The 26,325-nt window shown below is 41.4% G+C and overlaps 3 protein-coding genes across 3 annotated transcripts; 1 reads left to right on the forward strand and 2 right to left on the reverse strand.

Moving 5' to 3' along the window:
• The first annotated feature begins 845 nt into the window (after positions 1-845).
• On the forward strand, positions 846-6,846 carry LOC134802205 (zinc finger protein OZF-like). The gene is made up of 2 exons (XM_063774800.1): positions 846-1,198; positions 4,426-6,846. Exons 1-2 carry the CDS (start codon positions 901-903, stop codon positions 5,670-5,672), a joined length of 1,545 nt encoding a protein of 514 aa, XP_063630870.1. The 5' UTR covers positions 846-900; the 3' UTR covers positions 5,673-6,846.
• A 3,461-nt stretch (positions 6,847-10,307) lies between these two features.
• On the reverse strand, positions 10,308-14,766 carry LOC134802473 (sal-like protein 4). The gene is made up of 4 exons (XM_063775151.1): positions 14,663-14,766; positions 13,908-14,009; positions 12,781-12,879; positions 10,308-10,634 (listed from the first exon to the last, which is right to left on the reverse strand). The coding sequence occupies exons 3-4, from the start codon at positions 12,871-12,873 to the stop codon at positions 10,455-10,457; spliced, it is 273 nt and encodes a 90-aa protein (XP_063631221.1). The 5' UTR covers positions 12,874-12,879; positions 13,908-14,009; positions 14,663-14,766; the 3' UTR covers positions 10,308-10,454.
• On the reverse strand, positions 13,869-25,960 carry LOC134802149 (zinc finger protein 721-like). The gene is made up of 21 exons (XM_063774743.1): positions 25,761-25,960; positions 25,140-25,268; positions 23,937-24,554; positions 22,644-22,778; positions 21,497-21,624; positions 21,284-21,358; positions 19,944-20,073; positions 17,782-17,982; positions 16,518-16,682; positions 16,382-16,474; positions 16,249-16,350; positions 16,116-16,217; positions 15,983-16,084; positions 15,850-15,951; positions 15,592-15,693; positions 15,459-15,560; positions 15,326-15,427; positions 15,061-15,294; positions 14,796-15,029; positions 14,498-14,764; positions 13,869-14,009 (listed from the first exon to the last, which is right to left on the reverse strand). The coding sequence occupies exons 1-21, from the start codon at positions 25,896-25,898 to the stop codon at positions 13,869-13,871; spliced, it is 3,402 nt and encodes a 1,133-aa protein (XP_063630813.1). The 5' UTR covers positions 25,899-25,960.
• Between the last annotated feature and the right edge of the window lie 365 nt (positions 25,961-26,325).

The raw sequence follows: 26,325 nt of genomic DNA on the forward strand, positions 1-26,325 counted from the left end.
TGAAGATTCTTCAAAGTCCGCTCCCCTTCTGCAACTGACTCCCATGCAGAAGTAAAGTGCTTGTAGCACTCTGGTAGGGTCATGAGAATCTTCGTTATAACCATCTTCTCTGAAACTACTTCCTTCAACGTCTTGAGTTTATTGACAATTTCATCAACCGATGACAGATATTTTGCCATGGGTGCTTCATATTTAAGGCTATAAAACTTCTGCTGTAGTAAATGAATGCCCACCTTCGACTTAGAATCGTAAACAGTGACCAACTTGTCCCACATCTCCTTTGCAGTCTCGCATGTCGCTAAATAATGTAAAACTCCCTCTTCCACTCTTAAAACAATAACTTCCTGGGCTTTTCTGTCTAAATCATCCCATTTTTGTTTCTCTGCTGTATTTGTCTCCGTACATACCTCTGTCACTACTTTATATAGGTTTCTCGCTTTCAACACAATACGAGTTTGTAGCTGCCATGCTGGCCAATTATTTTCGCCGAGTATTACGGCCCTGCTGCTCTCCACTCTCTCCACTTTCTCCATTACGACTTACTTCCTCCAGTTCGGCCTGTCAGAGCCGACGACACCAATGTGCGTAAAATTTGTCGCAATTACTTCTCTACTGTTAACTTTCCGTGCCTGGGCCCATAACCTATTAGGATTAGGGCTCCAAGCAGGAAAGAAAAAGCTTTTAAACACCAAATTAAGTTTATTACTCTCAAAACAAGACTACATACTATAATGGCGTCTCATACAAGAAGAACACCTACATTTGTTTTTTTAGATTGACAACCGAATAATTCAAATACCTATCATAGACTATACTCTTTATTTTTTGTTGACATTAACAGATACTACCTCTGTTTACGTTAAATAAAAGAACATACCTATCAAATCAAATGAGTTGACGATGGAGTCGTCAGCGTTACAGGGCGCAGAGAATGTTTTCGTGAAGGCTGAGCCCTGTGAGGATGTGTGTATAACAGAGAAGCCCTCGATCGACGAATTGATTGTGAAAGATGAACCTTTGCTGGATGACGTGTGTGTTAAAGACGAGCCTTCGTGCTCTGATGAGTGTGTAAAAGACGAGTCGCTCGGTGTGAGCGCGGCGGCGGCGGCGGCGGGGCTGTACACCGACCACGCAGTGAAACATGAGCTCGTGCTCGGTCCCGTGCTAGTGGAGCGGCGCGTGCGCCACGCACCAACAGGTCAGTTGTGAATTCAAAAAAAATCTTGAATGATGTGATGTACCATCATTTGAAGATTTTACAATTTATCAAAGTTTAATCATAATTTATGATTGCAAACCCATTATATTTACTTACATATACAGGGTGCCCCTAGCCATTGGACAAAGCCGAAATGTACATATGCATTAGGGTATTTAGAACCAGTATACGAAGTATCATAACAATCGGTGTAGCGGTTACGAAGAAATTTACAAATTATTATTTTTTTACTTTGGAGCAACCTGTATGTGTTAGGAGCTCCTGAGGTAATAAATAGTATGAAACCTTCTTCGACCGTTTGGATTATCTTTTTTATTTATGACATTAATAAGATTATGACTTTTGACAAATGTCATCATTGCCGCACATTTACAAACAAATTGTCAATAGCACTGCCAATGATTAATACAGTATGTTTCTTTTTGTTGTCGATTATTGGAAATAACTTTTGTTTGATAATTTTTTTTTTATACAGTATGTTTCTTTTTGTTGTCGATTATTGGAAATAACTTTTGTTTGATAATTTTTTTTTATCTTTTGTTCTAATAAAAAAAACCGGGCAAGTGCGAGTCGGACTCGCGCACGAAGGGTTCCGTACTATAATGCAAAAAACGGCAAAAAAAAACGGTCACCCATCCAAGTACTGACCCCGCCTGACGTTGCTTAACTTCGGTCAAAATCACGTTTGTTGTATGGGAGCCCCACTTAAATCTTTATTTTATTATGTTTTTAGTATTTGTTGTTATAGCGGCAACAGAAATACATCATCTGTGAAAATTTCAACTGTTCGTGAGATACAGCCTGGTAACAGACGGACGGACGGACGGACGGACAGCGGAGTCTTAGTAATAGGGTTCCGTTTTACCCTTTGGGTACGGAACCCTAAAAATATTACCGTTAGAGCATTTCTGAGAAGTAACCCTACGTACGTGGGATTTCAGGGTTTGTCCAATGGCTAAGGTCACCCTGTATAATCATAGTGGGGTCCCGGTGCCCTGAAATTTTTCAGAGCCTTATCAAAGAGGCTGGTGGATGTGACTGGGAACCCACCTTGCCGAGGGGTGAATTGTTACTGTAGTATAGGGGTGTTTTATTTTTAATCATTTAGGGTACTATAATTTAGTCATGTTTTTGTTCCTTAATGTTTCAATAAAATTTGACTGATTAAATCATAGCAAGAAGTTATAGACCGGGAGATAGTGACACATTTTACTGGGTCATTTGTACCAGTATGGCGGTTCGTCAGGGGTCTAAGCATGTAATGAAGGAAAGAAAAATGATGGTCATAGCGCTGGTACCGGCGGCCCAATCGCGTGGGCGTTAGTCGAACGTGTCGGATAAAATACCAGTGTCGAACGATTTGTTCCACAAAAATCCTCGTATTTTCCGATAGTCCATAAAAAAGAAGTAGGCGGTAGCGTAATGCCATACTTCTCCGGTGTGACTTACAGCCCGCCATACTGAGGCGAACACATTAATTAAAAAAAAACAATTCAACCATTCGTGCCAAGCTAATTTTTGCACAGGTGATCATCGTCGAGCAGCCATTCATGGACATCACCATGCCATACTCTTCGGACGGTTCCAAATGGCCGCCATACCGCCGCAAGGGAGTTAATTTTTTTTTTTGTTAAACGATTTGTACCAGTATTGCATTTAAATTTTTGGAAAGTATTTGATAAAATGTGACCGTTATTATAATTGCCATACTTATAGTAGGGGGATAAAGTGCTGCCATACTTGAAAAACTTATTTAATCGACACGTTTCAAAAATACGACTATGTATACGTAAAATATTTTTTTACAGCATGGCATCATCATATTCTGTTTGTTTGGATACAATTGTACCTAAAAAAATATATTTCAGATTATAACTACGGGGCGGACGACTGTGAGACTTAAGCCAAGACTTAAAACAAAAAACAATTTTTTGACGATTTGTACCAGTATGGCATTTGGATTTTTGGAAATTATATGATGCAATGTGACCATTATTATATTTGCCATACTTCTAATAGGGGGAAAAAGGGGCACCAATAAATAATAAAAAAATATTGTACACATTTGCCACCTCCTACAGGTATGGCATTATGAGATTTCCATTTATGATCACACAGAAAGTCTTGAAAAAAAATTACAAGATGGTACAAATCGTTTAGCAATAAAAAAAAAATAACTCCTTTGCGGCGGTATGGCGGCCATTTGGAACCATCCGAAAAGTATGGCATGGTGATGTCCATGAATGGCTGCTCGACGATGATCACCTGTGCAAAAATTAGCTTGGCACAAATGATTGGATTGTTTTTTTTTAATTAATGTGTTCGCCTCAGTATGGCGGGCTGTAAGTCACACCGGAGAAGTATGGCATTACGCTACCGTCTACTTCTTTTTTATGGACTATCGAATAATACGAGGATTTTTGTGGAACAAATCGTTCGACACTCGTATTTTATCCGACACGTTCGACTAACGCCCACGCGATTGGGCCGCCGGTACCAGCGCTATGACCATCATTTTTATTTCGTTCTTTACGTACTTAGACCCCTGACGAACCGCCATACTGGTACAAATGACCCAGTAAAATGTGTCACTATCTCCCGGTCTATTAAGTAATTTGGGGAAATTATAAATAATAATTATAAATAATCTTATACAGATAAACCTAGCCCCAAACTAAGCATAACTTGTACTATAGTCACTAGACAACATTATACATACAACATACAACCTAGTAGTAGTAATAGTACTAGTGATAAACATCAATAAATTCCCTTACGGGAATTCAAACCATGGGACATTTGTGAATTCAGGAACACCACAATTGGGAAGGTTAAAGGACACGGACAAGGTGAGTGGTCTGTGCAGATGTCCTAGAATTGCTAGGTATTCATTTTCTATATGCTGGGCGCTACTCACGGGGAGGGCCCGAGCCTGAATAGATTTCTAATTAACATTTAACACTTTTTTGCTCATAGTTAAGCGTATGATTAAATCCGGAGTAAGACTACTTTGGAGTCTCTCTTCTTTTGGGTACCTAAAGTTTAAAAACTTGTGTATTTATATGACACTTATACCCTAATTCATTTGAGCTGCGCGAGGGCCAATGCCAAATGGCAAGACTACACAAATTACTCTCATGTAACTTTGTTTGGTGGGTGTTTACAGGTAATCATAGATAGCCGTATGATATTTTATCGTCTTACAGCGTCCACTCTCCTCTCCTCTGCTATGGTGTCGGGTCGGCGCCGCTCGTGCTCGGTCAGGCTGGAGCGCCTGCTGGTGGACGCGGAGCGGCGCACCTGCCGGGTCGGGCGCCGCACATACAAGCTGCACGCCACCGAGCCCGCACCCACACCCCATGTCACCACCACCATCTATCAATGTCACCATTGTGGCAAACGGTTCAGGAACAAGTCGGTTTTGGAGAAACACATACGCACTCACTTGTCGTTAGGACTGTCGAGTAATTCCACTCGAGAGAACATTGCTGTAGATCGTCAACAAATGTCACACAAGGATAGAAAACATAGCGATAAACCCTTTAAATGTAACCACTGTGATTACAAGGGTACGCTGAAAAAATACTTATTAACTCACTTGATCATTCACACTGGCGAGAAGCGTTTCAAGTGTAGGTACTGTGACTACAGGAGTCGTTATAGAGGACACTTACGAACTCACGAGGTGATACATAGCGATGATAAACCCTTTAAATGTAACTCCTGTGACTACAAGTGCAACCAGAAAATATACTTACGAAATCACGAGATGAAACACACGGGCGAAAAGCTTTTCCAGTGTAATTATTGTGAGTACAAGTGCAATCGGAAAACACATTTACGAATTCACGAGGTGACACACACGGGCGAAAAGCCTTTCCAGTGTAATTATTGCGAATACAAGTGCAAGCTGAAAATACACTTACGAACTCACGAGATGACACACACGGGCGAAAAACCTTTCCAGTGTAATTATTGTGAATACAAGTGCAATCGGACAACACATTTACGAACTCACGAGATGACACACACGGGCGAAAAGCCTTACCAGTGTAATTATTGCGGATACAAGTTCAATCGGAAAACAAATTTACGAACTCACGAGATGACACACACGGGCGAAAAGCCTTTCCAGTGTAATTATTGCGAATACAAGTGCAAGCTGAAAACACGCTTACGAAATCACGAGATGACACACACGGGCGAAAAGCCTTACCAGTGTAATTATTGTGAATACAAGTGCAATCGGAAAACACATTTACGAACTCACGAGATGACACACACGGGCGAAAAGCTTTACCAGTGTAATTATTGCGAATACAAGTGCAATTGGAAAACAACTTTACGAACTCACGAGATGACACACACGGGCGAAAATCCTTACCAGTGTAATTATTGCGAATACAAGTGCAAGCAGAAAATACAATTAAGGATTCACCTAAAGAAACACTAAAAGCTCTGATGCAGGCATTATATAAGCATTGAAAGTTTTTAAAACTTTACGGGCCTGATTTAGTTAACGTGTGTTTTATAGCTCACAAATGGGTCAAGTCATACCTAACAAATAGAAACCAATATGTCGAAATAGATCACTTTGACCATAAAACGGGCATAATACAAAAAGTGCAGTCAGAAACTCAAGTTATCACCTCCTCCATACCGCAAGGCAGTGTAATCGGCTGCCTCCTATTTTTATGTTACATAAACGACCTTCCAAAAACCATACAAGATAAATCTATCTTATTTGCTGACGTCATCTCAATACTCACACCCTGACAATGTACAACCAACTTAAATTATAAAATAAATAACATCCTTACTAACGTCGAGAGCTGGATGCACGATCACAATTTAGAAATAAATTATAATAAAACTAAATTAATGACATTCTACCCCTATCAGAAAGAATCATTGGCAATCGATTTCAGCCACAACTCTGTTAAACTAGAAATAATTGACTCATTTTCATTACTCGGAATCACTATAGATAAAAACATATCCTGGAAACCGCACATAAATAATATTAGAACCAAATTATCCACATTTTCCTATGCACTTCGCGAAATCAAAAAAACTACCGACATTCAAACCGCACTCTCAACATACTATGCCTATGGATACTCCTGGCTCTGCTATGGAATAATCTTATGGGGAAATAGTAGTGAAGCTCCCTCCCTTTTCATTAAGCAAAAAAAACTGATACGGATAATCGTCAATATTGAAGAGCTGGATAGTTGCAAACCATACTTTGTAAAATATAAAATACTTACTCTACCCTGCCTTTACATTTTGGAGACTTGCAAATTTGTACATAAATACACAGAATTTTACACTAAACGAGGAGACATACCCTCGTCCTACCCATCTAGATACAATTCAAGATTGATGCCACCACCCTCCCGATTAAAACTACATTCTAATGGCCCTTTAAAAATGTCGATAAAATTATATAATAAACTACCTGAAGAAATTAAAAAAGAAGAAAAAGAAAGTGTTTTTTCAAATAAACTAAAACAAATGCTTATAAGCAAACCTATTATTCTGTGAATGAATATTTAAACGACAAATGATAAAATGTCATTTTTCTGTACAATAACTAATAAGCTTGTTACAGTTGTTACCTAGTGTAAAAAAAACACATTAGTTTTAAGTTACTTATAAGGATTGCCATGCCCTAACGGGGCTCATGTTTGAAACTTTATTTCATAAGATCTTATGTACAACATGAATGCAAATAAACTACTAGAATACTTGAATATCCCTTACAAATACATAAGCGCTGCGCCGCGACGCTCCGCAGGGTGCATGCGCGACAGCCGCCACAGTCTCCTGGCCGTAGTGGCAGGGAGATGGGATAGTGCATTAGTTAGGCACTGGACCTCCCAACATCTTAGTTTAGGTACTAACATAGTTAATTTAAGTCTATTTGTAAGTTTGTTACTAACAAGTATGAATCGCCAGAAATAAATGATTTTTATTTTATTTATTTATAAGTCAAAATGACGGATAAAGACAAACGATTATTAGCTAATTGAGGTTTGTAGCGCGTTTATGAATAAGGGGTAAGTAAGGGTATAAGGTATAAGGAGGTGTCCAGGTCGGCTCTCTTCTGGCGACACGAACATGTCTCTAAAGTAAAAATTAACTTTAATTTGTTACAAGTTATCTGCTTTGTAAGATAATTACAGTGTTTAAATTCAAGAAGTTGTTTTTTAGAGTTCCGTAGCCAAATGTAAATACGGAACCCTTACAGTTTCGTTGTGTCCTTCTGTCCCTCTCTGTATATCACAGCCATTATACTCGGAAACTGTTAGATATATGTATTTTTCATCACACTTGATCGAAAAAGATCTTATTTCATGCAGGTATACTGAAGGACAAATGCACAGGTATATTATTCGCGCGGGAGTTATGGATTGTGAAAAACAGTAATGGTGTGGTTTTAGAAACCACAATGCAAGTGAAACTGTTTTTCGGATTGTAGATAGGCATTTAACTGAAAATATTCGGAAAATTATTCGATATAGGGTATTAAAATCGCGTTTTTTAATCTTAACTTAAATATTATCTTCAATTATATTATAAAAGCTTGCTAATAAGGTCTACTGTCCTTAAAATTTCGTATGAAATTACAAGCAAATGATTAATGAAGTATTGTAACCTTAGTACGATAATGAAGCTTATTACAAGCTTTTATTTAGTTTCACCTGACCGTGGTCTGTCTGTGTGTAATCAAATCTTGCAAGTTAAATTTGATCCACTTCCCGGTTTCCGATTGAGCTGAAATTTTGCATATGTACATACGTAAGTCAGGTGACATTGCAATATTATGGTGTCATCTAGCTATCTGATGATGGAGACCGGAGGTGGCCATAGGAACTCTGTGATAAAACAACGAAACTTAATTGTGTTTGAATGATGTGAATGATGAAATGACGGGCGACAGAGAGGTGTGGAAGAGAAAGACATGCTGCGCCGACCCCAAGTGAATGGGACAAGGGCAAGAGAATGATGATGACACAATTTTCAATCGTGGCTGAATGCCTGAACGTTCGAGCGCCACACTACCTCGACAGAAATGGGTGCCTTTCAACCCTTGGTCAACAATCTACTATTTACATGTGGCTCGATGAAAATAAAACAATAAATGAATTCCTCCCATTTATTTTATTTACATTATTGTGTAAGATAATATTCTGTATCTTTAGGTATTTAAATAAAAGTAAACAAATCTGCCCTCAAATGGCTCCAAAAGCCAGTTGACGGTAGATGAAAACATTACACGATCAAATAATTTAAGTTAAAGTCTGGTCGTTCAGACCCTGATCCGGGCGGTTTTGTATTTGGTCGGTTAACCAAGAAATGTTATAACTACCCGAAAATTTACAAATTGTTTGTTTACTTTTATCACGGGTGCGAAACTCGTGACTTCGGCCAAACTCGGCTCCGTTCGGCTCAGCATTGCTCCGAGCTAATATTAGGGTTGACACAACTTGACATCCCTTTGCATGCACGACCACAGATAAGATAATGGCTTGAATTTTGACAACCCTAAATAGCCGAAAGGGATAGTGCCATATATTAGAAAGGCACAGCATGATTCGACCCTGAACCGCTGTCAAACTTTGGTTTTGGAGGAAGTTTTCTTTTTGTACGGTAGTACTATTACTTAGATTAGATTTTTTTATTTCAAGATGAAAATTACACTATATATTTGTTACATTCGTCAAAATTATGTTTATTTATTATTTATTTATTTATACTTTATTGCACAAAGTATATACAAAAATGTACAAATGGCGGACTTAATGCCAAATGGCATTCTCTACCAGTCAACCATAGGGCCAAACAGACATCTACAATTGGTGCAGAGAGAAATATACCTATTCAGTGAATATAAAAAAAAGCAAACTATACATATAAACTACATAAATAAATAAAATATATATAAACTACTACATATTTATACAATACATACTATAAATATAATAATGATGGATATTATTCGAACTCTTGTTTTAGCAAATGCTTATGCAACAACCAACATGCTTATGCTTATCTTCTCATCATGGTCGTCAAAAATTACATTCTAATTTAAAATAAACAATAATAAGATTAATTGTGTCTCCTAATAAGGATCTTCATGTAGAAAGTAAAACATGTCAAACGTATTCTGTGCTTTTATTTAAATACATAAAGATAGACTATAGACTTATAGGGATCGTACTGGGCGAGTAAGGTTACATTATTATGTGAGACTAGAGATGGTACAGGGTGACTCGGGTTTCTCGCGCTTGCGCCGGTCCCGCTTGGTTAACCGACCAAATTATAAACCGCCTGGATCAGGGTCTGAACAACCTGACAAACCTAAATTATTTGTACATGTAATCTTTTCATCTACCCTCAACTGGCTTTAGGAGCCATTTGAGGGTAGATTTGTTTACTTTTATTTAAATACCTAAAGATACAGACTATAGAGATAGAGAGAGTACTGGGCGAGTAAAGTTACATTATTGTGTGAGACTAGAGATGGTACAGGGTGACTCGGGTTTCTTGCGCTTGCGCCAGTCCCGCTTGGGCCCCGGCTGGCCGTGGTGGACGGTGTTGATGTGGACCCTGACGCAGGAGCTGGTGGTGAACACGCGTCCGCAGATCGAGCACGGGATGCGGGGGTGCAGCTTCAAGTTACACTATTGTGTGAGACTAGAGATGGTACAGGGTGAGTCAGGTTTCTTGCGCTTGCGCCGGTCCCGCTTGGGCCCGGGCTGGTCGTGGTGTACCGTGTTGATGTGGACCCTGACGCAGGAGTTGGTGGTGAACACGCGCCCGCAGATCGAGCACGGGATGCGGGGGTGCAGCTTCAAGTAAAGCTACACTATTGTGTAAGACTAGAGATGGTACAGGGTGAGTCAGGTTTCTTGCGCTTGCGCCGGTCCCGCTTGGGCCCCGGCTGGCCGTGGTGCACCGTGTTGATGTGTACCCTGACGCAGGAGTTGGTGGTGAACACGCGCCCGCAGATCGAGCACGGGATGCGGGGGTGCAGCTTCAGGTTACACTATTGTGTGAGACTAGAGATGGTACAGGGTGACTCGGGTTTCTTGCGCTTGCGCCAGTCCCGCTTGGGCCCCGGCTGGCCGTGGTGGACGGTGTTGATGTGGACCCTGACGCAGGAGTTGGTGGTGAACACGCGCCCGCAGATCGAGCACGGGATGCGGGGGTGCAGCTTCAAGTTACACTATTGTGTGAGACTAGAGATGGTACAGGGTGAGTCAGGTTTCTTGCGCTTGCGTCGGTCCCGCTTGGGCCCGGGCTGGCCGTGGTGTACCGTGTTGATGTGGACCCTGACGCAGGAGTTGGTGGTGAACACGCGTCCGCAGATCGAGCACGGGATGCGGGGGTGCAGCTTCAAGTGCGCCTAAAGAAAAATAAACAATATAGCAATACTCAGTCAGGCCGCTTTCCCACTAACATCCAGTTATTTGCGGGTACGGTTTTTTGCAGGATCCCGTTTTAGTAGTATAGGTGCTAATATAGTAACTTTCACACGAGGATTCTGTTTGCGGGATCCTGCATGCATACTACAGAAAACTGGATCCTGCAAAAAACCGTATCGCAGAAAACTGGACGTCGGTGGGAAACAGCTCTTGTCTTAATTTTTATATAAGGTAATTATGTCATTAATAAAAATGGGCTATAACTGCGAAAATCGAAGTTCGCAAATTGCGGACATCTTTCTCTGTCACTCTGATTACGCCGTCATTGGAGTAAAAGAGAAAGATCCCCGCAAAGCGAATTTCGGTTTTCGTGGTAGCTTCAACCAAGGAGGTATTAAAATATACACGTCTAAATAAATTACTTGTAGTAGTAGTAAAATACTTTATTGTACAAAAAGAAACATAAAACATGAAAGAACACACATCATCAGTACAAAGGCGAACTTATCCCTTTCAGGGATCTCTTCCAGTTAACCCTTGAGCAACCCTTGTCTATTATGAGAGTCGATTTCAGGTATAAATGGATTTGTTTTCAGACGACTGAGTGTTAAAAACACAGACATTTAACTCAATTTAAAACAAATAATTATGAGAACGACCTGCGGCGACGACCTGGACACATTTCCCAGCAACTGACGGATGCTGCAATTAATCGGGAGGATTGGAAGTCTAGGGGGGAGGCCTTTGCCCAGCAGTGGGACACCTTATAGGCTCGTTAAAAAAAGTCTATTAAATAAATAGTTTCTTAAAAATATGGACAAATTCAAACACAACTCCAACTCCACTTTTAAGTGAAGTCCTTATTTTTTGTGAATTTGAATGTCAAAGCTATAACAAAATAGGTGTTATGCATATCTTTTATCCATGAATGAGTTTCAAAAGAAGAGTCTATATTTTGCATTGGAAACTAGTTTAGAAAACGGAAGTATTTTTCTTCATTCGAAACCAGGTTTCCAAAAAAGGAAAATAATTTGCTTCCTAAACTGGTTTCCAATCTTTGGTTTCGAAAACGGCCGAAGGGATATGAGAAGCAACAAGCCTTTACTTACCTCCTTGATTTAGCTCTTAAATTAAAAGTTAAAGCATCCTTTTATTTACTCGGCGAAGTCGAGCAGGCACGGTGGGCACTGGAGCCTCGCGCCGGTGTGACGCGTGTGGAATTGTATAGGAATTATATCCATACTAACTCACATTTATAGACGAGTCTAACGCGAATTTTATTCAATTACCTTTATTGACCGACGTTTCGACACAGGTTGCACTGGTCGTGGTCGCGGCTGACTGATGTGATGTGGTGATGACTGATGTGATGTCTACCCCAAACTTTTCCATACACTTTTAGGCAGTTGCACAAATCTCTGTTTTGACATTTTGCTGGGACATCACTCAGCCGCGACCACGACCAGTGAAACCTGTGTCGACCCGTCTGAAAATCAGCGCTGGGTATATATCTAGCAAAAAGCTCAGATTGGTACCCATTGCCTATACCACAATTATTGTGCATGTTTTGTATATTTAAAGTCTTTCTGAAATGAAGTGTATTTTGTTTTTCTCATGTGTATTATCTTTTTATTTTATTTTGGTAGTTGTGGCAATAAAACATTTTTTATTTTATTTTTTTTATTTTTATTTTTAAACGTCGGTAAATAAAGGTAATTGAATAAAATTCGCGTTAGACCCGTCTATATGTGAGTTAATATGTGTTCAAAACGCGAAAGTTTAAAATATTATATATCCATACTAATATTATAAAGGCGAAAGTGTGCCTGTCTGTCTGTTAACTCTTCACGCTTAAGCCGCTGAACCGATTTAGTTGAAATTTGGTATAGAGATAGTTTGAGTCCCGGGGAAGGATATAGGATAGTTTTTATGTCAGAAAAATCATCCCTGAAGAGATTGCAAAGGGGGGTGAAATTGAAAGACTTAATGAATTGCCTAATAATTGAAGTAAGAAATGCGCGAATTTAATGATTGCTATATATATACCTGCGTTAGCTGCTGTCACTAATTCCACGCAGACGAAGTCGCGGGCAAAAGCTAGTTTATCAAAAAGGATAGTTTACTTACCGTTCTGTGGTGTCTGTTGAGGTTGGCCTTCACGGTGAAGGCGAGCGGGCACAGCGGACACTGGAACGGTCTCTCACCAGTGTGGGAACGCATGTGGAACTGTATACACACAAAACATAGTAAAGTAGACTATTATTGACTAAACCGACAATTTTTTTGTGAATTCTCAGTTTTAATAATAAAAATAATAAAGAATAAATATTATAGGACATTATGTCACAAATTGACTAAGTCCCACAGTAAGCTCAATAAGGGTTGTGTTGTGGGTACTTAGACAACGATATATATAATATATACGTATTTATAAACTAGATATGGTTAATTATCTGTAATTATCACAATTAATATCTTAATTAAGTAATTAAATATATGTACATACATATTAAGATTGAGTTGAACGTCACAAAAAATAAATCAGACTTAAAACTAATTACTACTACTTAAATCTAACCAAGCTATAACTAGATAAAATTAAAACATAACTAAATGTAATAAATCTCCCTTAACTCACCCGCTTTCGGGAAACTCCCCAAAATGCTGGCAACATTCCCTCTCTGTATCGCCAGGCCTCTGAACAAAAAACCGGCCAATTGCGAGTCGGACTCGCATTCCAAGGGTTCCGTACATTACCCAATTTTTAACAATGTATTTTTTATATGTGAAACGCGAGTGAATTGCCTTTAAAAACCCCTACGGGTTGTAAAAGGGTCGGATCAAAAACGAAGTAATTAGTGCAACTCACGCTTGACTGCATATTTCTAATAGGTTTTCCTGTCACCTATAGGTAAATACCTATAGTTTATAAATAAACCTATAGTTTAAAAAACCTTATTTAAAATTTTCTCATTTACAACAACAGTGGCCTCCATGTTTAAAATTCATTTGTTTACGTAAGATGTCCTTCTTTGGGTCACGAATTTACATATGTGTACCAAATTTCAACTTAATTGGTTAAGCGTAACCAGTACTTTTGGGCTGTGACAGACGGAGAGACAGACAGACGCACGAGATCCTATAAGGGTTCCGTTTTTTTCCTTTTGAGGTACGGAACCCTAAAAACGAGCCCGCTCTTGGGTCGCCTGAGATGCCTACTTACCGTACGCACTGAAATGAGTTTGAATGCTTACGTTTAAAGAAGATTTCAAGGCGAATGTCTTCGGGCACTCGGTGCAGGCGTACGGCTTCACGTCCTGATGCGTGCGCTGGTGGTACCGGAGCAGCGTCGCGTTCTGCCACGAGAAATATAATAAGTATATATAAATATATAAGCGCGGACTTCTGCCCGAAGGGTGTGGTGTTTCGGCGGTTCCGGGGCAACCTTGCGGTTGGCCGCTTAGGCGGTTCGTTTGAGCGCCCAGCCGCCTGACGCGGTTGTCATAGCGGCTGGCCGCTATGGCGGCTAGCCGCGATGAAACCGCGCTAAGCGGCTGGATGACTCGGCGTGTTAGGTCCATTAACAAAATGGACGCCTTCGTGCGTAGCTTAGTGCTATATATTTGTACTACCTAAAACAACGAAAGAAAAATAAAGAAAGATACTAGAAACACGCAACGAATTTGGCCAGTTCGCAAGTTATTTTGAAGAACTGAAGAAGCACGAAGATATTTTTTTCCGCTATGTTAGAATGAGTGTCTCGTCGTTTGAAGAATTAGGTGCCTAGTCAAAGTTTTATATGACCCCATCAAAGGACAAGATACTAAACGTGATTATATCCAACCCTCATCGGCGTCTCGCCGCACACTGAATCGCCAGTGCGTGTAGACAAGTTGGCGGCCAGCGGCGAAGCGGGCCGCAGCTCTTCATGGGGGCGACGCGGCGCTTGCGCTGAACGTTCCGGCCGTCCTTGTAGCGCTGCGGGTTGATAGAGTGAGACAGTACATACCGGCAGTATGCGTCCGCACTGCTCGCACACGAACTGCCCGCGGGGCGGCGGGGCGCGGGACACGCGGCGCTTGCGCTGAACGTTCCGCCCGTCCTTGTAGCGCTGCGGGTTGATAGAGTGAGACAGTACATACCGGCAGTATGCGTCCGCACTGCTCGCACACGAACTGCCCGCGGGGCGGCGGGGCGCGGGGCACGCGGCGCTTCGCTGAACGTTCCGCCCGTCCTTGTAGCGCTGCGGGTTGATAGAGTGAGACAGTACATACCGGCAGTATGCGTCCGCACTGCTCGCACACGAACTGCCCGCGGGGCGGCGGGGCGCGGGACACGCGGCGCTTGCGCTGAACGTTCCGCCCGTCCTTGTAGCGCTGCGGGTTGATAGAGTGAGACAGTACATACCGGCAGTATGCGTCCGCACTGCTCGCACACGAACTGCCCGCGGGGCGGCGGGGCGCGGGGCACGCGGCGCTTCGCTGAACGTTCCGCCCGTCCTTGTAGCGCTGCGGGTTGATAGAGTGAGACAGTACATACCGGCAGTATGCGTCCGCACTGCTCGCACACGAACTGCCCGCGGGGCGGCGGGGCGCGGGACACGCGGCGCTTGCGCTGGACGTTCCGGCCGTCCTTGTAGCGCTGCGGGTTGATAGAGTGAGACAGTACATACCGGCAGTATGCGTCCGCACTGCTCGCACACCAACTGCCCGCGGGGCGACGGGGCGCGGGGCACGCGGCGCTTGCGCTGGACGTACCGGCCGTCCTTGTAGCGCTGCGGGTTGATAGAGTGAGACAGTACATACCGGCAGTATGCGTCCGCACTGCTCGCACACGAACTGCCCGCGGGGCGACGGGGCGCGGGGCACGCGGCGCTTGCGCTGGACGTTCCGGCCGTCCTTGTAGCGCTGCGGGTTGATAGAGTGAGACAGTACATACCGGCAGTATGCGTCCGCACTGCTCGCACACGAACTGCCCGCGGGGCGACGGGGCGCGGGGCACGCGGCGCTTGCGCTGGACGTTCCGGCCGTCCTTGTAGCGCTGCGGGTTGATAGAGTGAGACAGTACATACCGGCAGTATGCGTCCGCACTGCTCGCACACGAACTGCCCGCGGGGCGCGGGGCACGCGGCGCTTGCGCTGGACGTTCCGGCCGTCCTTATAGCGCTGCGGGTTGATAGAGTGAGACAGTACATACCGGCAGTATGCGCCCGCACTGCTCGCACACGAACTGCCCGCGGGGCGGCGGGGCGCGGGGCACGCGGCGCTTGCGCTGGACGTTCCGGCCGTCCTTGTAGCGCTGCGGGTTGATAGAGTGAGACAGTACATACCGGCAGTATGCGTCCGCACTGCTCGCACACGAACTGCCCGCGGGGCGGCGGGGCGCGGGACACGCGGCGCTTGCGCTCGACGTTCCGGCCGTCCATGTAGCGCTGCGGGTTGATAGAGTGAGACAGTACATACCGGCAGTATGCGTCCGCACTGCTCGCACACGAACTGCCCGCGGGGCGGCGGGGCGCGGGGCACGCGGCGCTTGCGCTGGACGTTCCGGCCGTCCTTGTAGCGCTGCGGGTTGATAGAGTGAGACAGTACATACCGGCAGTATGCGTCCGCACTGCTCGCACACGAACTGCCCGCGGGGCGGCGGGGCGCGGGGCACGCGGCGCTTGCGCTGGACGTTCCGGCCGTCCTTGTAGCGCTGCGGGTTGATAGAGTGAGACAGTACATACCGGCAGTATGCGTCCGCACTGCTCGCACACGAACTGCCCGCGGGGCGGCGGGACGCGGGGCACGCGGCGCTTGCGCTGCACGTTAGGCCCGTCCTTGTAGCGATGCAGGTGTAAGTTAGAGTGAGACAGTACATACCGGCAGTATGCGTCCGCACTGCTCGCACACGAACTGCCCGCGGGGCGGCGGGGCGCGGGGCACGCGGCGCTTGCGCTGCACGTTCCGCCCGTCCTTGTAGCGCTGCAGGTGCTTGCGACGGTGGTGGGTGTCGTACGAGGCCGCAGAGGGAAACGTCAACCCGCACTGTTTATATACAAAAATAGATAAAATAGTTATTTGTTTCACTCGGGGGCAAAGTTGTTGTTTAACCGGTCGTGCTAATTTTGATACCCGAGTGAAACACCACACCAAACCGAAGCAAATATTAAATGTAAAATATCAAACAAAATCAAACCAAATCAAATCCAAATGAATGTTATTAAATATTTATCATCCAAAATCATCATTTACAAGTCAATTCTACCAGCAAACATAAGAAAACAACTCAAAATTAGCATTTGATCACATGTGAATAAAATGCAACTTTGCTATCAGTTTTTGAAGTGCCTTTCCGAGCTGGTGTGGTGAAAATGTTTTTATTGCACATTAAAAAAAAAGAACCAGACCTACATTAGAAACTCTTCTCTGTTGTTGTTCAAAAATTAGGAAGCTATCATGGTTGCCTATATTAATAAAACTAACATCGAACAAAATTTTGCGTAGATTTTTTTTATGGAAATAGTTATTCGTTTTACTATTATTAATACCCGAGTAAGCGCAAGATTCCGAAATTGAACCACGGGCGCAGCGAGTGGTTCGAAAAGTGGGATCTTGAGCCTTGCGAGGGTTTCAAGGCACGAAGATTAAACAAACCATGCTACCGAGTGAAACACAAAATTTTACATTACCAATCAAATTCAAATTAAATTATTTAAAATATTTATCATTCAAAGTCTGGATATTATGTTCAAATGTTATGAAAATTTATTGACATCAAAAAATAAATGGGATCAATTTATTATATCATTATCATTCAATGACATCAAATGAAAGTAAATTCTACCAGCTAACATGAGGAAATATCTTAAAATTAGCTCATTGCCACTCTAGTGGATAAAATTAAACTTCATCATCAGTTTTTGAAGTAATAAGAGAGCCTTTACGAGCTGGTGTGGTGAAAATAGATGAAGACTAATAAGAGTATGAATAGCTTCAAGATAATATTTGCATGCTTAACCAACAAAATATGTTTCTGTACGGGAATATCTTTCCAATAACACCTTATTATACCATATTTTATGCGAATAAAGAATTTTCTTTTATCATTTCAAAAAAAATCCTTGTTTCGGAAAAAAGTTTCTACCTCTTCACACCGACGCAATTCCGATGGATGCATCTCCCCGACATGCTTGTGTAGCGCCTCCTCGCTCGCACAGTTCTCGCCGCACTGCTCGCACGGCCGCAGGTCCCTGTGCTCACCGGCCGTGTCTGTGTGTCTGTTCAGAGCTTCGACACTGTAGAAGTTAGCTGAGCAGATACCGCACTTGAGTCTCAGTGGCATGTTCTGAAACAATAGGGAGTATTACTGCGATGTTCTGCCACCAGAGTGCAGCACTAGCTCCTCTAGTAAACCATAGAGTAACTTATACATACTGTGCCTTAAACTGAACCCAGTTTTTTGTCAAGTTTTCACAGACAATAAAATATGACATTGATGCATCAAGGCGGTTTGTTAACAAGGGCCTACCGAAACGCGAAAATCGACATTTAGTTATCTGCCTCTTTATCGCTCGAATATGCAAGAGTGATAGAGAGGTTAGATAATGAAATTTCGATTTTCTTGTTTCGCGGTAGACCCCCAGATTGTGACGGATAGTGGTAGTGGCGCCTCATACGCGGAGTTTCGCGTAATATTTCCTATTCATTGACCGAAGCGTTAGCGAAGGTCTCCGTTTTAACTCGGGCAAAATGCTTTCGTATGTTACGACCGGTCTGGCCTAGTGGGTAGTGACCCTGCCTGTGAAGCATGGTCCTGGGTTCGAATCCCGGTAAGGGCATTAATTTGTATGATTTTTATTTTATTTTATTTGAAAAATGTTTACATGACCTTACTGACAGATCCAATGCGCCATGAAACTTAACATTAACATATACCAAAGGTACATATAACAACCAGGTACAAATAACAATTACAAATCACTAGTCCCTTATCACATCCACAATTACACCTTAACGGATGTAGGCCTCGCCTCCATCACCTCACAGAATCTCATGCATTCATTTCTCACAGACACCCAACGCCACGCAAACAGGTCGCACTCGGGTACTGATGCCAAGAGTGCATTCAACTGTGTGACTGTGTGAAATGATGACTGTGATGAGCAAAAATATTTGTTCCTGAGTCATGGGTGTTTTCAATGTATATAAATATGTTTTTATCTATATAATTATGTATATAGTCGCCTAGCACCCATAGTACAAGCTTTGCTTAGTTTGAGGCTATTTGTCCCCAATATTTATTTATTTATGTTTGGATGTTTTGCTCTATAGGCTAGTTACATGTGGTAGAGTGGTGTTCTATTAACATAAATACTTACCATAATACTTAAATAGAGGCACCAGATCAGACAATGTAATTTAATTAAGATACTGACTAAATATTTTTATTTTTTATTTAGTAATTCAAATCAGGCAAGAAGGCCCATATTACAAATACCTTACAGACTAACATACATATGTATTTTATAAACTTAAAACTAAACACTATTTAGGCGACAAAACGGCCGCAATTCTCAACCGAGTATCCGTATAAATATATCTGTATAAATAAATGGTTAAACCACAGTTTAAAAAAAACTATTCTAGTTTCTCGTTTAAAGACGTGAAATTATTTAGATTAGGTAGGTAAGTATAATATTAAATTTAGTTCAATTTTGTAATTGTTAGAATAATCGATTCAAGCACTGCAAGTACAATCAGCAGAAGTTGCTAAACGGGCGAAGCGTTCAAAATTACATCGACGCGCTCTAATTCTCTTAACAATAAAGTCGCGACAAGATCATTATGAACAGCTCGCCCGCTTAGCAACTATTGCTGCTGACTAGTTTACGTATGTATGTATAAACTCTTTATTGTACAAAACACAAAATTATGGCACAGGATAGGCACTACAAAGGCGAACTTATCTTACGAGTATAACTTAAAGGGATTTCTTCCAGTTAACCTTTGAGTAGATGAGAATTGATGAAGAACGGTAGACAAATATAGCACTGAGTACAATAGACTAGAGCAGGGCTCTCCAAACCCCGGCCCGCGAAGCGTTGCAATATGGCCCTCAGGTAAAAAAGTTTGGAGACCCCTGGACTAGAGCAAAGTCAATAAAATTATAAAAGAGGGCGTAAATAAATAATATAAGATAAAAATTAGAAGTAACAATATAACAAATATATAGAATAGCTACGTTATATATAATACATATATAATATCAGATAGTCACGAACATGTTAATTCCGGTCCGATATTTACCTCAGAGTGTGTCCTCTTCTTGTGAAGCTTGAGCCCCTTTTCCCCTACAAAGGTCTCTCCACACACCTCGCACGCCACATTCAGCGCGGCGTGCGCGCGCCGCACGTGCGTCAGGTACGTTGAACTCATCCTGACAGGGAGAAATTATATAACGCTAGCCCAATATTACAGGGTTCTATGTTACATTTTCAAGATAGTTGAAATTCGACTTAATGTCACTATGACAATGTTCAAATTTCAGTTCGATAAAAGTGAAACATAGAACCCTGTAATATTGGGCCAGCGATAAGATAAAACGTTTATTTGGATGCTGCGAACACAACATAATAACATTAATAACTACCCCAGCAGCTTAGAGATATAACCAAACGGAGTAGCCATTATAGTTGAATTATCGAGAAGATGGAATTGCATTTGTAGTGGTTGTATGCTGATAGTACAAGAAAATAGAAAATTCAAATATAGAATGCCTGTAAACAAACAATACTACTACATATGCAATTCCACGCTCTCGATGATTCAACTATAACAGGCGTTCCCCTCTGTCGAAAATATTTAGGCGGCCAATGGTTATACACATTGTATAGACTGACGTTTATCTGACATGGCTATTTTTACGTTGCGTATACATTTGACGTGCCCCTCCCCCGCAAATATCGGCAGACTGTTTTGTACCGAAAAACACAGACAAGACGTCTCCGTTCGGTTATATCCTCTAAGCCAGCAGAGTGAATGAAATTATAAGATTAAGAAGTAAGAATATACGAACATAAATGAAAACAACATTAAATAAAATATCTATTTATAATTGTGTATTTTTACTGATTAGTTATAATATAAGCGATTGTAGTGGAAGTGATGTCCAATACTGTTTAGTTGCATAAGTAAAAAATCTATTAATTTTTAAATGAAACAGATAAAGCCCCTGAAAATGGACAATCATTATTTATCTTGTTTTTATTTGTTTTTAGACTTTGTATGTTTAAAGTTAGTCACTACACCTTATAAAACAAGTCCCCCGCCGCGTCTGTCTGTTTTTTTTATTATTCTATTTATTCTATAGTAAAATCTTACATTGAATCAAACAGAAAAGTGCCGTGAAACCCTATCGGGTTTGTACCGACACAACATTCGTGGATAGGTACATTTTACATTAAACGTTTGTGTTTGTATGTTCGCGATAAACTCAAAAACTACTGAACGGATTTTCATGCGGATATCACCTATCGATAGAGTGATTCTTGAATCTTGAGGAAGGTGTAGGTGTATAATTTGTTGAGCTTTAGTGAAACGCGTGCGAAGCCGGGGCAGGTCGCTAGTTAATAATAAAATAGACTTACTTGAACGTCTTCCCACAGTGTTGGCACTCGTAAGTTTTCCCTGCGTGCATGGCGTGATGTCTTTTTGCTTGACTCCTGAAAAAAAAACAGGTTATCCGTTGTACTGAGAGACGAAGCTCGCATTTTCTTCAATTTTGAATGCTGCAGTGTTCGCAGGTGTATGGGCAAACTCATATACCTGAGAGCTCTGTTTTAAAATACAAATTATTTAACCTGGTTCTGGAGACGAAGCTGCACTCCTTGCAGAGGAACTTGAGCCGGTGCAGGTCCTGGTGCTGCTGGCGCCGGCACTTGAGCTTGAAGCGAACGGAACAGATCTCACAGGGGTGCTGGCCCATGCTCTAAAATCAACAAACATATTCTTCTACAGATGTAGTGCATAATTGTTCTCCTTCGTATTTTCTCGGAAACGTTCGTATTTATCATGCTACCTCAGTCAACCTCAGTACTCTTTGTACCGAGACTGACTGAAATAGCAAGACACGTTCGTACGTTTCCGTGAAAATACGAAGGAAAAAATTATGCACTACATCTTTAAAGTGTTTAAGGGGATGAAAAGGGGATGAAACACACTTTTTATGCAGACGAAATCGCGGGTAGAAGGTAGCATTAAATAAAATCAATGACTCTCTCCGAGAGAGTCTCCTTGTGCGAAACAGCTTGGTCTAGTATAAAAGTGAAGACCATAAAGGCCAGAGCACACCGGCCGCGTGGTAGACGTGCACGCACATGTCACGCAAGCGATGTGCCGCCTCTCATAACAATCTGTACATTACAACGAGCACGTGCATGTCTACGCACACGCATGCAATATGCACTGGTATTTAACCGTTTGAACGCCAGACGGCGAAGAAATACGAGATGCCGTGCCCCGGACGCCAGGCAATCGCGATTATTTAAGCGAAATTGAACTTTATGGAGTCCCGCGTAAGTCCCTATTGCATTGGCGAAGCTGGCGGCTGTGGCCGTCCTTGGTAAGACTTTCCGATGACGTCACAACCCGTCTGTGTCGTACAAAGGGTTAAATTGTTGTATTACTCTATGCAGCACTGGTCGAACCTGCACCGTTCCTTAGCGTCTTATGAAATGTAGTGGATATCTAATAAGTTATAGTTGGTCAAGCAGATCTTGTCAGTAGAAAAAGGCGGCAAATTTGAAAAATGTAGGCGCGAAGGGATATCGTCTTATAGAAAATGTGAATTTCGCGCCTTTTTCTACTGACCATATTTGCTTGACCATCTATAAGTACTAACATAGTCTTCATTACAAGTTCCTGCATGTACATGTTCGACTAATCTGTTATTGATTTTTGTGGTCCGAAATAAATGATTTTTATTTTATTTTATTTTTATTAACTCACTGGACTATGCCGCAGTAGGTGGTTGTTGTAGGCGGCCTCAGCGTCGAAGCCTTTCCCGCAGTCCTCGCACCGGAACCGGGACTCCAGGTAGTTTCGGGACTTCTTGCGCGAGGCGATCTCTTCCAGCTGCTCCTCCTACACATACAGATATACAGCTAACAGGATTAATGGAAAATGGCATAGGGTGACTGCTATAGTAATTGGCCACTCCATAGTAAGACAGAAAGAAACAAGCCAATTTAAGTCTTAGTTGTATTAGTTGAAACTTGTTTCTCATCTATTCTTCTTCTTCTTACTCTAACATTCTTTGATGTCCAAATTGTAAAATAGACACTTGTAAGGGTGTTCAGCTTTGGCTTTGTATTTTTAGGATTATTTTTTGTAAATACTGTGGCAACACCAAAGTCGCGGTTCGAATTTAAATTTTGCTCTGTCATAAGGTGTCAGAGCCAGTATGTCATGAAACTACTACCAGTACACATCGCCTCTCGCTATTCTCGTTAATTTTCTCTAAATTTGTTAAAAGCACTACTGCCAATCTCTAGACTATTTAAAATCAGTGCTGTGTAGCCGAAGGACGCCGTGCCCATCTGTGCAGTGGAGAATCCTAGGTCTAAGTTGGCCGACTGAAGGTAACTGTTCTGAACTTACGTCTAGCTTGCGACAAGGGCAGCCCGGATCACCGCCAGCAGTCCACAACGGAGACCAACGGTTCAACCCACAACCACCGGATTGCAAAGGTAACTTCGTCTCACACTATTTCGCACTTAAATTTAATTCCATAGGTTAATTCTAGCATACAACAACTTTCTTGCTCAACCAGCTCCTAAATTTATTCCCCTATCGCCCCCTTTTTACAGTCCAATCTATCGCCAGTGAACAAACGGATTAAATAAAAGGGATTATATTGATTATCATGAGAACATCACATTTCTCGCGTTATCCCGGCTTTTGCCACGGTTCATGGGAGCCTGGGGTCCGCTTGGCAACTATTTAACCCCGAGAAAGCGTAGGCACTAGTTTTTTACGAAAGTGACTGCCATCTGACCTTCCAACCCAGAGGGTAAACTAAACTAATAATGGGATTAGTCCGGTTTCCTCACGATGTTTTCTTTCACTGAAAAGCGGCTAGTAAATATCAAATGGCATAGTTCCGGGGCGGGGTTCGAACCCGCGATCTCCGGATAGAAAGTCGCATGCTTTTATCGCTAGGCCACCAGAGCTTCTATAAGTTTCACGCGCGCCATATCTAATTAACTAACAAACACTGAATTATATCAAACTTGTTGTTACCTTGCTCAAAGTAACAATTTGTACAGCATGAGTCTTCTCAAACTTGTCAAAATCAAACAGCGGCATGTCATTTGTGGGATCTCTCGGATACTTCGCTCCTGTCTTCTTCGTAGCCTCTTTTGGGTGAACAACTTTGTTTTTATTATTTTTAACTGCAACAGCCTTCTTTACCTTTCTTCCTTTTTTCTTTACTTTCGATTTACTATTTTTTCTATATACATCATCATCATATTCCATTTCTTCATATACTTCCTTTTTATCTTCTAGACTGACATTACTGACAATACTGTCATCATCTATGTCATCTAGTTCATCATAGTCATTTTCTAATTTATTATTCTTCTTACATGTAGATCTTTTCTTTTTCTTTTTAACAGTTTCAACATCTTTCACAAATATTATATCTTTATCTTTGTCATTAATTTCTTCTTTTTCTAATTCTACTTTCAGATCATTCTTTATAATACTGTCTATGTCTACTATGTCTATGTTTGGTTCGACTTTTATGTCTATGTCAGGTAGAACAGGTGAGTCTGGGCATTCTTGAGGTTCTAATTGAGTTATAGTTAAGTTGTAGATGCTATGGGAGGGTATACTGCGGATACACTCTGTATTCAACTGTAAAATGAACAAAAAAAATTAACCCCCTAAACGTGACATGTTTTAAGTCTTAAAACAAAAGGCAAAATATATTACTTTGTGACAGCTACTCAATATCAAAATGAACTGAAAGGGAGCGTGCATGAGCTATAGGCAGCATAGGAGCCGTCAGCTTTTTGACGCGAGGCGTAAATGTGAATTTAATGCTTCCGATGTAGCCCACAAGATGGCAGATAGCAGCCCTTGCTTTGGCAATGTACATGTTTATGTTTCTGATACAGGCCACAAGGTGGCAGACCCTCCAACGCGCACTATAGGGGCCATCATTAAACATGGGAGCGTGGTTTAGTGATAACCAAAACAATATAATTTTATGTGGAACCTGAACAGTAAAAAACTTATAATTGTTGTAATTTTGTTATAGAATTTTTATATTTCACTAATTTACTAACAAAAGGGGTTTAACAGAAGAATTTTCCATTCTATTCCAAATTATTTTTTTGGTTTCAGCTATTAGTATAACTAATAACTTGATAAAAATAATTGGATGGCGTAAATTATATCAGCTTAAATTACATTATTTATTTCACTTTATAACATTACCGCTTGCTTGTATGGCTCCGCTGTGAGGGTCTGCTGTGTGCGGAGACACATCTCTCTGAAGGAAGCAGATTTGATCAGCACGGCGCGGCAGAATGTGCACAGGAACTGTGGGAAATAGTCCTGGTACACCTGGAGGAGGAATAACATGAATAATAAACTAATTAAATTAAAATTAATTGCTTTAATCAATTGCTGTTACCAATAATTGCTGTCATTGACTGAAATTACTCTAAATCTTGTAAGTCAAATGAATTTAATTTAATTTTTAATGCTTTGGTTTAATTGCACCTTAATTTCACTGTATCCATAATAAGATTCCTAGATTTAAAAACGGAATAGTGTCTAAGCTAAGTACATGAATCAATCATATTCATCATATTCTCAATAAGCCTAAACTTCAAATCAATGTGGTGTCTAATAAGTCTCAAAATCCTAAAAGTTTGTGTTTTTAATATGACTTAAGATAAATAGCAATACGTTTATTTTTGTTACACTATGAATACACGATTAATAACAATTTTATTAGATAGTTGTTACCACTAAACACTCTGCAATTCTACAGTTCTTTCCTACGTCTCTTCACACATTAAACACTATTAATAACTAGCAGTTAATACTTACAGGAGTCCCCGAGATGTGAGAAAAGGCGTCGGTAAGCTTGGATTCATGGATACTGAACAGTCTGCGTTCGGTGGACAGGCAGGCGCGGCAGCATAACAAAGAATCACGATTTGACGATCCATTTGGTGTTATATCCATGATGTAATACTATTTTAACTTAGAATAGACTTATATAGTGAAATTATATACTAAAATAAATAGCCAGTTTATTTTACTAGGCTTTCGCACTTAAAATGTAATAAACTGTTTACAATTATATGTATAGTGCAAATAGTCAATATAATAGCACCGAGAGCTGTCATGGTGCTGTCAAATTTCATTCGTTCGAAAATTGTTTTTGTCGAGCATAACCAAATGATAACTAACGATCACTCTCTGCAATCTCTGTGAGCAATCTTGGTTAAACCAAGATACAAAATGTATCAAATACATTTGCCGATTAGCTGGCCAAATTTATTATATGGATCAAAGAATATAAATGGATGCCGAACACAACAGGCCGAGCATTATTATGGCTGAACATTTCCAGCTTTAGAAAAGTTTCCGAACGCAATGCATCTGTCAA

The sequence above is a fragment of the Cydia splendana genome, chromosome 24, assembly GCF_910591565.1.
Source record: "Cydia splendana chromosome 24, ilCydSple1.2, whole genome shotgun sequence".
NCBI classification, from domain to species: Eukaryota; Metazoa; Arthropoda; class Insecta; order Lepidoptera; family Tortricidae; genus Cydia; species Cydia splendana.